Below are 14,024 nucleotides of genomic sequence, written 5' to 3'. Positions count from 1 at the left end.
GGGAAGGGCAGGATGTAAAAAGAGACCGTTTGTTTTAATTTAGGGATACTGTTTTCTCCTTAGGGGCCCAGATAGCTCTTTTAAGTGAATTTTATATGCAACATAGCTAACATCTATAAACCAGCATGGTGAGAAAGAGGAAGCAGTCACTGTATACCATAAATATCAGGACAAATTAGAAAAGAAATAAGTCCTGTATAAGTATTATTATAAAATACGCGCATACTAACTTTCTGTTCTGCACACCATTACAGAAGATTATAGCAGACTTTTTGATGTGAAAGGTATTTAAAGCCTTTTTTGGTCCTCAAGGAAGAAGTCCATTAATACTAAACATTTATGAAGGTGGGGGTACAGCAGATATACTAGTCACTGTTATACATTTAAAATAAGTATTTAGACATTGAACCATTGAAGCAGTGCCATAGATAGAGGCTTTTTCTACTCGCACCTTCATTTACTTTTACTTGCCGCGCTCATTTGGGTCACCTTTTCCAATTAAATTATAAGCTCCCTTGTTTAGGAGGTGGCTTGTACTCTTTCTGGGTTTTTTGGTTTGTTTTGTATAGGACTTAACACCTAATGTCCAACCAGATTGGGATCTTTGATTAATATCTCAAACTACATATACCTGTAATAGTAAGTAATGATACTTTCATTGTAATGCCGTTTATCCTGAAGGATTCAAATAGCACATTCATCAGACAATCAGAAAATGCTCCCACCTGTACATATATTTTAAAAAGATATAGTTCTTAGAGTGGCTGATAAAATGCCTGTTCAAATGGTCTGGGCAATAACTGAAAACCCTCTGGGAAAGGTTGTGTTTAAACTCAGTTCAAACTCAAAATGTGCTAGCTTCCTTGTTTATCGCGGACGAGTACGTCAAGCAGCTGAGTTCCAAGGTTTTTTTTTTCCTGGAAGTGTAAATGTGTCCATCTGTACAGACTGGTATTTTCTATTGCTGGTGTGGGAACTTGGGACCTGAAACTGCTAATATATGTGCCCACGCTGGTCCTTAACTCCCTCCTGGAGTTCCATTAAAGTCAATATTTAATTTCGTCTTTCACAATTTGTGCTTTTTGCTCCCATCCTTCCTTTGTGTTTTCAGCCAGAATTATGTGCAGGAACGAAGATCTGCAGTTGCGGGTAATTTGAAGCAATGCTTTTTAAAGGAAATAATGAGCAAGAGTGCCTTTCAAATAACAAGCTAATTTTAACAGCTTTAAAGATTGGTAGAATTCTTTATATCAGTGTCACATGGAGTAGGGCATAAGAAAGCATGAGCTCTAGTGGGTGATTTCACTAGCGGGGTCTCTGGAGAAGGGGCAGTTCAGTTTCCATTCCAAAGCTCACTCTCTTCGAAGTGGCAGAAGCGACACCGGTGGCACTGCATTGTTCTGACATCTTGCTTTTTACCTGTTCTAGAACTCTTCATGGTAATGACATTTCCAGCGTTCCAGAAGGTTCCTTCAATGACCTTGTGTCCCTTTCACATCTGTAAGTACTTTATCACTGCATTAGTCTCACTGTTGATACAATCACTGAAACAGCATAGATTATGTCAGCGACCTGAAGTTGCACAGCTTTTTATAGTTCTCATTTGAAAAATTTCTTCAAATTCAGTCAAAGAAATACTTGAACATGTGGTTGTTTGTTGTCAGAATATTTTCTTAGGACAAACTGATTGAACAGAGGTGACAATTTCTTCTTCTGTTAATTGTATCAACTCTCAATCTTCTAGCACTGTGTATGTGAATTTTAGATTGCCTTATGGTCCAGTGATAGATATATGGATAGATAGATAGATAGATCACTATCCATTCAGGAGTGTGAAGTTTTTTTTAAAAACAGAGGAACACCGATGTGTTCTGGACACATCTCCTACCACGTATCTGCTTGGACCTCAGCATATAAAATTTTGTTCCTTGATAAAGTACAGGCAGCCCTTGCACTTACAGCGGGTTACGTTCCTGGAAAAGCGCTGTAAGTCGAAAGGATGTAAGTTGAATCTGATTTTCCCATAGAGACAATGTTATAATAGGGGATTATGTTCCTGACCAAAGGCTTGATGAAACTGCTGTGCACTAAGGAACATCAGGAAGGCACTAAGCAGAAACCCCTGCACTAAGAAACATCAGGAAACACAGACGGTCATACAAAATACAGTACAGTATATGCAATTCATACACAGCACTTCCTGTTTCTGGAAAGGTCCCAAACATAGACACTCTCCAGAGACATGTCAGTACCAGGGAAATCTATATCACTTCATTTCCAATTTCTTACGATTTTGTTGGTGACTCAACTTCTAACCTGTTAAAGGCATCAATTTTCTTAGTGCTACAGAGGCAAATGTTTGGTTCAGCTAGTAACTGAGACTCCCACAGTTATGTAGCTGGTACAAGATTCAGTTTATCATGCTGCTGCCTCAGAAACAGCAGAGCACAACTGTAAAACTCAATTGTCCACAATGCAAATTATACCCTAGACAGGTCTTATTTATTTTATGGATTCTACTTATTACCATTCATTTTTGCTGTGTGTATCTTACACTTTTGGCAGCTCATACTTCTCAACAGACAGTCTGCAATGATTATGTTGGGCCAATGTGGCTTTTATGACTCCCTAAGGTGAACAGTTTACCTAGGAAAACCATATCTACACTTTATTTAAAGTAAACTCTGAGGAAAACCAGAACAAATGGTGTGTGGCATGTTTATCTTTTGAGTTCTACATATACCTTTTGAAGCCGGTCTTCCCAATATGGAAGGTGTCATTTCATTTCCAAGTGGAGATAAAGGACTCTGATTCAATCTCACTTATGCTGACCATGTATTTATGCTGACCAAGCAGTGTATAACATACATTTAGTATAGTATAAGCACAGTGTAAAATATTTACTGGAAAATAAATAATTATACTTAAACATTGTATCTGGTATAGGATATAGATTCAGTTTTTGATCAGAAGCTAAATCTGGGTTTTAAATTCATATGAGATTATGTTAAAACCTTTGGGGTCCATATACAGATTTTGTCCATAGTAAGGTAAGTATTACTTTCCTATTTGGTATGGGGGTGTTGAGACAGAGAGATATAAGTGACTTGCCTCCCAGAAACCACAGACCTTGGATTTATTCATTGGACCATGCTACTTCTATATTGAATGACAGATAATTCATAAAATTTGCAAGATCTTACAAAATTTGAATTTTGGATAAGGCCTGGAATGAAAACACAGGGATAAGCTTTGAACTAAACACTGAAAACTAGTCCCTCAAAAGACAAGCAATTCAGTATTCAAATTTTGGTCTGGGTCTAGATAAGTGATTAAAGTATTCAAGTTCTCCATGAACATGAAATACATTTGGGCTTTCCATATGAAAATGCAATCTAAATATCTGTTCTAAATTCTTCATCACTTTTCCCTCCTTTTAAGCCTTTGAGAAGACCAAAGGACAGAACTTGAATACTTTAATCACTTATCTAGACCCAGACCAAAATTTGAATCTGAGGTCTGTGGTTTCTGAGGTCTGAGGTGGCAAGTCATTTATATCTCTCTGTCTCAGTGTCTCCATACAGAACAAAAATATACATATAACTATCTTATCTATCTATATATAGACCTATAGACAGACCTATAGATAGATACATAGGTCAGTATCTGTCTATCAGTTCTCACTTCTGAATGGATCCTGGGGTCATGCTACATTATAAATGACAATCTTGCAAATGAACTATTGAAGTTGGAAAGTTGCATTTTGTTAGCATAAACAGAATTAGTCTTTTCTTTGTTAGTCAAAGCTTTTGTAATAGCTGCAGCAGTGGTATATTTTGAAATGGAAAGATCAACAGCTGAGATCTAGATAGGTCTGACTTCTCTTACAGAGCTGCTGAAAATACATGAAAAGATGTTTTTACTAGAAGTATTTTGCATTTCAAATGTAGCACTTTTTAATGTTGTTTTCAGTAGGATTGTGTAGATATTGTATCTCCAAAGACATGTGGAAAAGTTTATCTATTTTTTTATTACTTTTTTTTAAATAAAGCCAGTGTTAGCATACTATCAACCATCCTAAACCAAATACTCTTCAAGTTGGCTATGCCCGTGTTAGGAAATTTAGTTCTCTTTAAAGTAATGCTGTCCAACTTGCAGTTCATAGGCCACATGCAGATTGTGAGAGGTTAAGTTACTTCCCCTATCACTCCAGCTGCAACAGCACCCAGAGTCTCTGGGCTTCTTCTCCCTCCTTCCTGCCCCTTCCCAGATGGCATGACAGTATGGTGTGCACAGCAGTCAGGGAGGTAAATCTGGGGGCTGCAAAGGTATGGGCTGCAGCAGGGAAAGGAAAGAAGGGGGAGAGAGGAGAAAGGAGGAGGCGGATGGCCAACAGGGGCTGAGATGGCTGTGCATGCATGCAGAGCACTACAGGGCCTGTTGCTTGCCCTGGTGCCGCCTATGTGGCATATGGCTTGCAGTGCTTGACTTCTCCAGACACTTGGAAGTTTCACAACCCCGGTGTAATGCTAAAAAGTCTGAGCACTATGGCTAGGGACAGAAGTTACACATAAACCAGTTTAAGTGATCAGAAACTGGTTTAAACCTGTAACAGAACAGAAGCTCAGTGCACACAAACCAGTTTCAAAACAGCTTAAACGGGTTTAAGATAAACCTGGTTGAATGTAGTATCAGACTTAAGTAATTTAGGTCAAATCAGTTTATGAAACTTCTGTCCCAGACCCCTTCCTGGTTCAAGTTAAATCACAGTCCCCCAACATCCCAGCATGCTTTGCAGCCCTGGGCTAGGCTGTGCTGTCTACTCCAGAAAGCATGGCTGGCCTTGCCTCTCTGCTCCCTATCTGGAACAGTGAGGGCTGGCTCACTGCTTCCTCGCCTCACTGCTTCCCTGCTTCCCACCAAACCAAGGCAAACCTCAGTTTAGGTCTAGGGCCAAGAAGTGGGGTTCAACTCACCTTCCCCTGAGTACAGACTGGCCCTGCCCTCCTAAAAACTTAGTGCTGGCTGCAACTGTGGACTGTAAATCCCAAAGGGACCTGGAAGCAGGAAGAGGAAGTGACAAGCAATACTGAGAGTCCTGCTGCTCTGATTGTGGACTGCAATTCCCAGATACCTGTGGGGCAGCAGGAAGAGTAAGCGAACAGGCAGCCCAGGCCACGTTTATAGCTTTTCAGTGTATAGTTTTTCAGAGAAAGAGCTATTCTTGTTCAAGCTTTTATGAATTCAATGGTACTACCTTCCCTGCCCAGTCAGACCATGGCCTGGTGCCTGGCCATGCCCCCTCTGCTCCAGCAGGGTTTCCTCTCTTCCTTCCCCTTTGGCTCTAGCTGGCAGATGTGCTCTAGCACCCCTGGCTTCTGACTTGAGCCACTGCAGGCATGTGGCTGCATTTCCTGAATCAAAAGTGAATGTGTGTTCATTTGTTTATCAGTTCAATCCCTGCAGATTAGACGAACCTGCAAAGGCTGAATCAATTCAGCCTCAAGCTTTTTGACTGTCTATGTTTACTCTGTTGTGTACCTCCTATACAAGTTCTTAAAAAAGCACTGTATCCTCTAGCTAGGGTGTAACCTTAAAGTTGACAAAGCAAACTTAAAACTCCCATGATTTTTTTCAGTGCCTCTGCTTGCTACCCCAGTCTACAAACCAGCCACTTGAACCATTAGACTACCAGCCACTCACACTGGTGATGCTGGTCCCAGAAAACTTATCAAACAATGCCCTTATCACTTGCACCATGTATATCTCACAGATAAACTTTTATTAAACAGCTCAGATTTCTAATCCTATTGACACATCTTTTCTTTACCCAAACTTGTGTCTGATTTATATAAAAAATAACTGTCCTCCATAGTGCTGTATAATAGGCCTGTGCAAAGCGGCTAGTATTCGCTTTGGGTTCAGATTCGACTGATTCAGGGGACAGTGATTTGATTCGGTGATTCGAATCACTGCCCCGAATTGATTTGGCAAAATCTGATTCAGAGATTTGGCTGCCACTGAATCATCCGAATCTCCAAATCAGACAGGTTCCATCCCCTGCCCGCTCTCTCAGACCTGTCAATGGCTGCCTCACCTGGCCCCAGCTCCCGGCTCCTTAAAAAAAAAAAAAAAAAGAAGCCCTCCACTCATTGACTCCTGCCAGGTTGTGGGGGGGTTGATCCCTGCTGCCCCCCCATTGCCTTACACTGCATGGAAGGCTGTGCCACAAGAAGCCCTGATGGCTGCTGCAGCAGCCAGTGAGCATGGGGCAATTTTTTTTTTTTAAGGAGCCAGGACACTGGGGCCAGCAGGGCAGCTGTTGATGGGGCTGGAAGAGTGGGCAGTGGATGGGGGCTCATGGCAAAACCCCCCATGCAGCATGACGCAGCGGGGATTGCCCCCCCGGCAGAAGCTGGTGAGTGTGGGGCTTTTTAAAGAGCTGGGATGCTTGGGCAGGGCAGCCATTGACAGGGCTGGGAGAGTGGGCAGGGGTTGAGTGGTAGTTAGGGGGGCTGTGGGAGCAAGCAGGGGACGAGGCCTCATGGGGGTCCCCACATGGTCCTCTCCCTTCTTCTCCATCCTCCCCTGCCCTCTACTTACTGGTATGGAGTCTGGGTCCATATCCCTGCGGTGGCGAATGGGGACTGCCCAGATCTCTGAATCTCTCCAAAGCTCTCTGAATCTTTTCTGAATCAATTCAGACCTTTTTATTGGTCTCCCAATTTGATTTGGATTCAGAGATTCGGCCACCAAATCGGGCCAAATTTCCTCTGAATCGAATCAGCACTCAAAGCTTCGCAAAGCCCTACTGTATAATTCAACTTCATCTTGTTCATGATTATCCTAATTTTAAGCTGGTTCAAACAGAAAGATGTGCATCTGAGAGGAGAAAATGCGCCCCTCATTTCAAAGACTGTTGTTTTGCAATAGTGTGAGATGGAGGGATGCAGTGCTGGACTCAGCTGTGGGGCAGGAGGAGAAAAGTGGCTGCAGGAAGCCCGTGGTGGCTTTTTTCCCCAGCAGTACAGAGCCTCCCTGGCAAGTGTTCTCTGTTGTGGGCACTGCAAGCAAACCTTTTATGGGAGGGTGTAGTCAGGGCTCAGGCAGGGGCTGGACCAGACACTAGAGGACCTCTGGAGGTCATGCTTCTCTGTGATGCCCCCATCGCCTCAGGCCCAGGGCCAGGGTCTGGCCATGCCCCAACTCTCGCTGCTCAAGTGGCAAGCAGGGTGAAAACCCAGAAGACCCTTGTTGGGGTCCCGTGCCAGTAGGAGATGGGTGGGAGAGGAGATTAAATCCCCCCTCTTTTCTCTCAGGTGACTGGCATCTGGCCTCACCCCCCTCCCCACTTGTGCCACTTGAGCAGCAAGCGGGCAATCTGGAGAAGGGTTTTCTACTGTTACCTGTACCCCTACTCCTACTCCCACCCCCACCCCCTTCTCAGCCAGCTGAAACAATGATAGTGCTCTGGATAAGGAAAGGAGGAATGGAGTCAACCCTGCTCCGCCTGAGCAGACAACACAGCCCAGCACAGTTGGGCTGTAAAGCATCCTGGGATGCTGAGGGAATGTGAGCTAACTTAAACCAGGAAGGAGTGTGGGACAAAAGTTCTATAAACTGGTTTGACCTAAATCAGTTAAGTCTGATACTACATTCAACCAGATTTAAATGAGTTTCAGCCATTTTGAAAGTGGTTTATGTGCACTGAATTTCTGTTCTATTACACGGTTAAATCAGTTTCTGATCACTTAAACTGGTTTATGTGTAACTTCTGTCTCTAGCTTTTGTCATCCCCATTTCCCATTATGTGTGTTGGGGTGTTCTTAATACTAACCAAGTACATGCCCAAACTGGAAAAGTTCGATTATGTGTAGCCTCGCAAGAGTCATTCAGTTGCTCACAGATATGAAGTCAAAAAGTCAACCTCATAGTTTATCTTTTGTAAGCAATGGTGTTACAGAAAGACATGGCTAGATTTTAGTTTTTCTAGGTGGTTTTGCAACACATTTAATTTTGATGAATAGCCCTGCCCAGAGATTGAACCCATGAACTCTCAGTAAGAATCTGTCTAGAGCAGAGTGGTTTCATTAGTCACTCCCATTGAAATGTATCAACAAATTTTGCATTGTGTATGAATACAAAATTTATATCCTATGTGAATTCTTTTTTTTTATCACAAAGAAGTTTAAGTTTAAAATGCATTGTTTATAATTATGTTTAATACGATTCACTAGGTAAAGACAAAATCTAAAAAACAGTTTGCATCATTGTTTTGCTGCAGTAATTCTTCCCCAGACAAGAATCTCTTTAGATTGTTGGTACCTTTTAATTACTCTAGCTAGTTTGCAATGTTTTATCTGTATGGCTTCCTATCAAAAGTGTTACATAATTAAATCCCATGCTACTTTCAGGAGAGTAATTCCCAAAGATTTTTCAAGGTGTGTTTCTTCACACTATTGCCTTTGAAGGTCAAGTTGTCCCATTTTGTCAGGGATTTTCAAAGTGTAATGGAGCAAAGTCCCCAAATTCCACTAAAATTACAGTGGGAGTTGAGCACTTGGGCTTCTGTTAAAATCATGGTAAAGGCCAGAATTTTACTTCCTCCCAGTCTCATTTGTGATGTTCAAGTCCTGGTCACTGCTTGTTACTGCTTTTCACTGCTTCATAGGCATCTTGCATCTAACAGTGATGCACTTCTACTTGCTCTATAATTTAATTAAAATGGAATAAATGTTGATATGCATGGTGAACTTGCTACATTCCTGAGACACATGCTAACACACTTCCCACTTCCCTAATGAAGATGCTTCTTAAACTAGAAGCAATGTAGCCATATGTATGTGGCACTTTATTTGGGATAATCACTACTGCTGAGTGACAGGACAAACTAGCCTATCCCTTACTTGTCTTCTTGCATGGTTTAAGTGATCAGAAACTGGTTTAAACCTGTAACAGAACAGATGTTCAGTGCACATAAACTAGTTTGAGAATAGCTGAAACCAGGTTGAGATAAACCTGGTGAAATGTATAGTATCAGACTTAACTGATTTGGGTCAAATTGGTTTATGCAATATCTGTCCCAGACCCCTTGCTACTTTAAGATAAACCAGACACCCCCAGCATCCTGGCATGCTTTCTGGGCTGGGTGGGGCTCTCTTTTCCACAGCAGGGCTGGCCTCTCCCCTCTGCTCCCTGGCTGGAGCTCCAGCACAGACTGCAAGCTGCTCCCCCGGGATCTCCCCCCCTCACCACTCCCCGCTAAGTAGGAATTCCCCCCTCCCCTCTGTCTTGCTGAGGAGGTGTCTGTGTATTAGCCAACAGACTATATGCTAGCTAAGGTCCTGCTGAATCAACAGGTAGAATCAACAGTCAGAATCAACAAGTAGCTGGTAATGTCTCTCTGTTTTCTTAATGTGGTGATAAACACTGTTATCAATTCCCTGCTGGGCTAATCACAGTGACCTGCTAGAGCCTGGCCACACCCCCCTCAGCTCCATGCTGTGGAAGGAAGGGAGGGCTGCTCTAACATCCCCCAGCTTCTAGCCTGAGCCACTGCAGACATGTGCCTGCATTTCTGGGATGTCTGTCCACTTACAAAACTGATTTAGCCTAGCCAGGTTAGACTAACCTGCAATGATTGAATCAATTCAGGCTCAGGATTTTTGAATGTTTATCCCTAGCTTTGGTGATAGGCTGTAGCTGGTAAGATGCAGACAGGTTACCTGGCTTTTTGGTTGTACTAGTGTTGGTCTAAGGTCATAGGCAGGCAAGGTTCCTTGAGCGATATCTTTTATTAGACCAACTGAGTAGCTGGAAAAAAAGTTTTACAGGTTTTAGGCAAGGTTTCAGGCTCAGTCACCCTTCTTCAGGCATAGGGAGTCTCTGCTGGTCTGAGACTCCAACGAATGAGAGAAGCTAAAAGTGTAACAGGACCTTGTATTCTATCACTCCCTTTGGACTTTTCCCCCCCTGCCTGAATCCCCCTCCCTTACTTCTTTTACCTTTGTCTTTCTAACTTCTACCTATTTACATTTTCACAGACATCCTGTTACACCTTTAGCTTCTCTCATTCCCTGAAGAAGGGTGACTGCTCCCGAAAGCTTCCCTTTGGCACACTGGGAGTTATGCTCTAGTGCACTCCCTACCCCCTCCCCCTTCCCTTCTCCCACCCTGGCTTCTGGCCTGGGCCACTGCAGGCATGTGGCTGCATTTCTTGAATCAAAAGTGAATGTCTGTTTACTTGCTTCTCAGTTTAATCTCTGCAGTTTAGACTAACCTGCAAAGATGGAATTGATTCAGTCTTGGGCCTTTTGACAGTCTGTACTTGGCCAGTCTGCATCACACTTTAGATAGGGCTTTGTTGAAGGGGACTCCATGGCATTATTAACCCACTGAATGAGAAAGAAGAAGGGTGAATGTGAGTGGCTTTAATGCTTCTGATGGTATCACACTTATGCAGAAGATGACCCTTCCTAGGGTTTTTTTCTGAAAAACAATGTTTTGCCTTTTTGTTTTCAATCCTGTTTTCCTGAACAACCAGTATTTTAAAAATAAATGAACCTACTTCAGTGCCCTTAAAAGGACTTAAGCCATTCTACAAATTATCCAAGCTTATAATTGCATGTTGTTGTGCAAAATATAAATGTGTCCATCAAAGTACAGCTTAAAATAAATTTGTCTCCGTGGACCTGCTGCTTCATACCTTGGTTTATGAGAAAATGGTTTTGATTCAGTGGAAAAACCTTAAGATTTCCCCACCTCCTGTGTAGGCATATGAGAAGGAGATTTATCCTAGCCCAAGAGAAATACCAGTAAGTGCTTTGTTTGTTTAAAAAAAATACAACCTCATCTCACACTGATATGATTTACTCATGGTTCCACAGTCTAGTTCTATATGCTATACTTACCAGCTCAGCCTCAGCACCCTCTAGGATGCTGCCCTGCTGCTTTTTCTAGCTGGTTGTGTAGTCAACGCTGCACGGAGCTTGCAATGGGGCCCACAGGCATAACTGGGCACCTGGCTGCAGGTGCTCTCAGAACAGCATCTTTGAGTGAACTTGCACCAGTACAGCAGCAGCAGCAATACTGGTAGCATTTGGTGTACTTTTTATTTAAAAGTAAGTCTTAGAATAGCATGCATCTCTTAAAAAGACAACCAGGGATCTTCACACTTCATCACATAGAGATAGTAATTGATTTTTAACAGGTAACTGAATAACTCCATTTCAAATTTAATAGGAATAAGTTTACAATTATAATCAAATCTAGAGCCTACTTCCTTTATTTATGGAACAGAACATCTAATGTGATATTGTTACTGGGTGTATCTACATGTGCTTTTAAGTAAAATACTGCACAGTAAGCCTTCCTGGGATCATGTCTACACATGCTCCCTCTTGGGAGCAGATTTGCTCCCAATAGGAAAAACCACTACAAGGCTGCTCCCACCCTACTCTGCTCTTCTGCAGCAGCCTGGGGGAGCTTCAGGCTTCTCTCAGTGCTATCCCAAGGGCTGGCAAGGGGCACAGGGCCAGTCCCAGTGGACATGAGGCCAGAAGAGCTCTTCCAGCTGCAGTGGCAGCTGTCTTCTGGCACATCGGGTAGGGACCTTACGTGCACAGGGCCAGGAGTGAGCTGCATCTGCAGCCAGCAGAGCTCTTCTGGCCCCATGCCCACTAGGACACGCTGCTGCCAGCAAGTCCCATGATGGGCAGGTCTTCCCTGCCAAGGAGGGAGTTGCTAGGAGCTGCCAGTATGCTTCCTGCCCAGCCCCCATCTTCCCCACTCTGGCAGCTGTCCTGCCTGAACAGAGCTGGCTTCTCTGGGAGTGGGTGGCAGCTGGGAATCCCAGCCCCCACCTGCTCCACAGAGCATCTATCTCCACATGGCATGGAGCTGTTCCAAGGAACAGGTGAGAGCTGGATTCCTAGCCCCCACCCACTCCATGGAGCAGCCAGCTCCATGCTGGGAAAAGATGCTCAGGGGAACAAGCAAGGCCTGGATTCCCAGCCCCCACCCATTAATTACTCTGCTGCACAGTAGACTATCTCATGTAGACACTCCAATTGGTCAAACATATAACCACTTATTTTAGATGCATTTTCATAATGGGTTCTCCCCTTGGTAATATTGTCTATATACACTGCTAAGTTTTTATCTCTAAAGGTTTTTAAGGTGTAATCCAACATTTGGCAAAAGCAGTCTTTCATGAATAAGCTTGACTGCTCAGGACAATTTAAGGCACAGTTTGATAAGTTTAAAATAGATTATGTGACGTGGTTACCTGTGATAGAAAGGAACCAGGTTAAATTCATTGCTTCATAGGAACTGGTTTAACCGTATGCATATTTTCTTCAATCAAGGTAGTATGTACTATCAGAGCTATAGGTCTGGTTCATAAAGTATACTGTGTTTAATACAAAAGTTGCTTTATTCTTTTAGTGTCCCATAGGATTTCTTGCAAAGAATGTCTTCAAACGTGTGTTGTGGTTGACATTGTTACACTGTTTAAAATTCCCAGGGACTTTTCAAATTGTCATAACTAAGCACTTCTTTATGGAAATAGTTCCTTGTTAGTCAGTGAGGGTATATTTACAAGAAAGAGTTTTCAGAGGCAGGTTGATTGAGGAGTTTTAATTCCCATTGCATTCCTTATTTCAGAAAATTCAGGCTAAATAATCTAGGGCTACAGTTAAGGATCGGGTAATTGACTGGTATTTGTAACAGAATTCAACAAAATAATGAAATAGTTCCAGGAATGATTATTTCAGTTTTTAAATATGTCTATTTTAACCACTCTCATTACTGTTTTACTGAATCCATCCAGCAGACACGTAAGAAAAAAATATTTACTCTCTAATATTAGTCAGAAGTGATTTTCAGTGTCACATGAACAAGTTTTGCAGAAAACAAGGTTGCATTTTGAACATGCAGGTTGGTATCCTTGGTGGAAGTGTTTGCCTGCTTAGGTAAACAGCCACTTGAGCTATCTGATCAAAACTAAGCAGAACAACTCAAGCTCTGTATGTTGGGTCATAAGGTAAAAAAAAAAAAAGTGTAAGGTCAAAATGAAATAAACAAATTCAGTGAAACAGTAGTTGGCTTCTTGACACTGTTGTAGCAGAAAAGGGATAGTTCTTTGATCTACTGTTACTTTTCTGTTAGCCTTTTGGTTTGCTTTATAATTGGAAGAAGGGAAGAGGGGATTGAAAGAAGCCTTTTCACACAATCCATTTAATATTCAGAGGGTTTTCCTCCTTCCTTCTTGAAATAAAGGCTTAATGTAGAGGAGCTGGATAAAATGAACACTTTTGGTGGAGTTGGGGGGACATTATTTTTGCTTATAAGCAAAGGAAATATTGTTAATTGTTTTCCATCATTAGGGCTCTAGGTACCAACCCCTTGCACTGTGACTGCAGCCTGCGCTGGCTTTCTGAATGGGTGAAAGCAGGGTACAAAGAGCCTGGGATTGCACGCTGCAGTGGGCCAGACAGCATGGTAGACAGGCTGCTGCTTACCACACCAACCCACCACTTCCAGTGCAAAGGTAGGAGCAAGCCGTAAACTCTCCTATTGCCTATTGTTGCTTAATAAACAGGTTTATTGTTACACTGCTACTGAATTTTAAATGCAATTTAAAAATATATATAGCCTATTCCTTGTTTGCCTTTTGGTTTCATTTTGGTTGTGCTTTGGGTTGCATTCTAGTTACTCTTTCAGTTTTTTCCACATAGCCTAAAGCCAGATATTTGCTTTAATTAAAAAAAAGAAAGAAAGAAAAATTGGAAGCTCAGATTATCATGTAATTGTTTTACTAGAGGGGCTTTAATAAAAACACCAATCCCTGGTATAAATAGCAAGACTGCTGCCATATCAGGCAGATGACAACCTGCTCCATGGGATGTTATTTCACAGCTATTTTATCAAATAATTTATTTCAGACACCCCCAAAAAACTTGGTTAAGCAAAGTTTAGTGTAGTAGGTAACACTAACATCACAAATGTAAAATACTGTTATATAG

General features: G+C 42.3%; 1 protein-coding gene across 1 annotated transcript in view; it reads left to right on the top strand.

Moving 5' to 3' along the window:
• SLIT3 (slit guidance ligand 3) overlaps window positions 1–14,024 on the top strand; it is a 946,021-nt gene that overhangs the window by 801,544 nt on the left and 130,453 nt on the right. Inside the window, exons 24-25 of the mRNA XM_090064655.1 lie at window positions 1,429–1,500; window positions 13,386–13,549. Of these exons, the coding sequence (XP_089920781.1) occupies window positions 1,429–1,500; window positions 13,386–13,549 (236 nt within the window). The remainder of the gene's footprint in view (window positions 1–1,428; window positions 1,501–13,385; window positions 13,550–14,024) is intronic.

Source organism: Crocodylus siamensis, chromosome 10 (assembly GCF_052110815.1).
Source record: "Crocodylus siamensis isolate JL-2025a chromosome 10, ASM5211081v1, whole genome shotgun sequence".
Taxonomy (NCBI): domain Eukaryota; kingdom Metazoa; phylum Chordata; order Crocodylia; family Crocodylidae; genus Crocodylus; species Crocodylus siamensis.
Note: the sequence above shows the minus strand (reverse complement) of the source record. Positions and strands in the feature narration are given on the sequence as shown.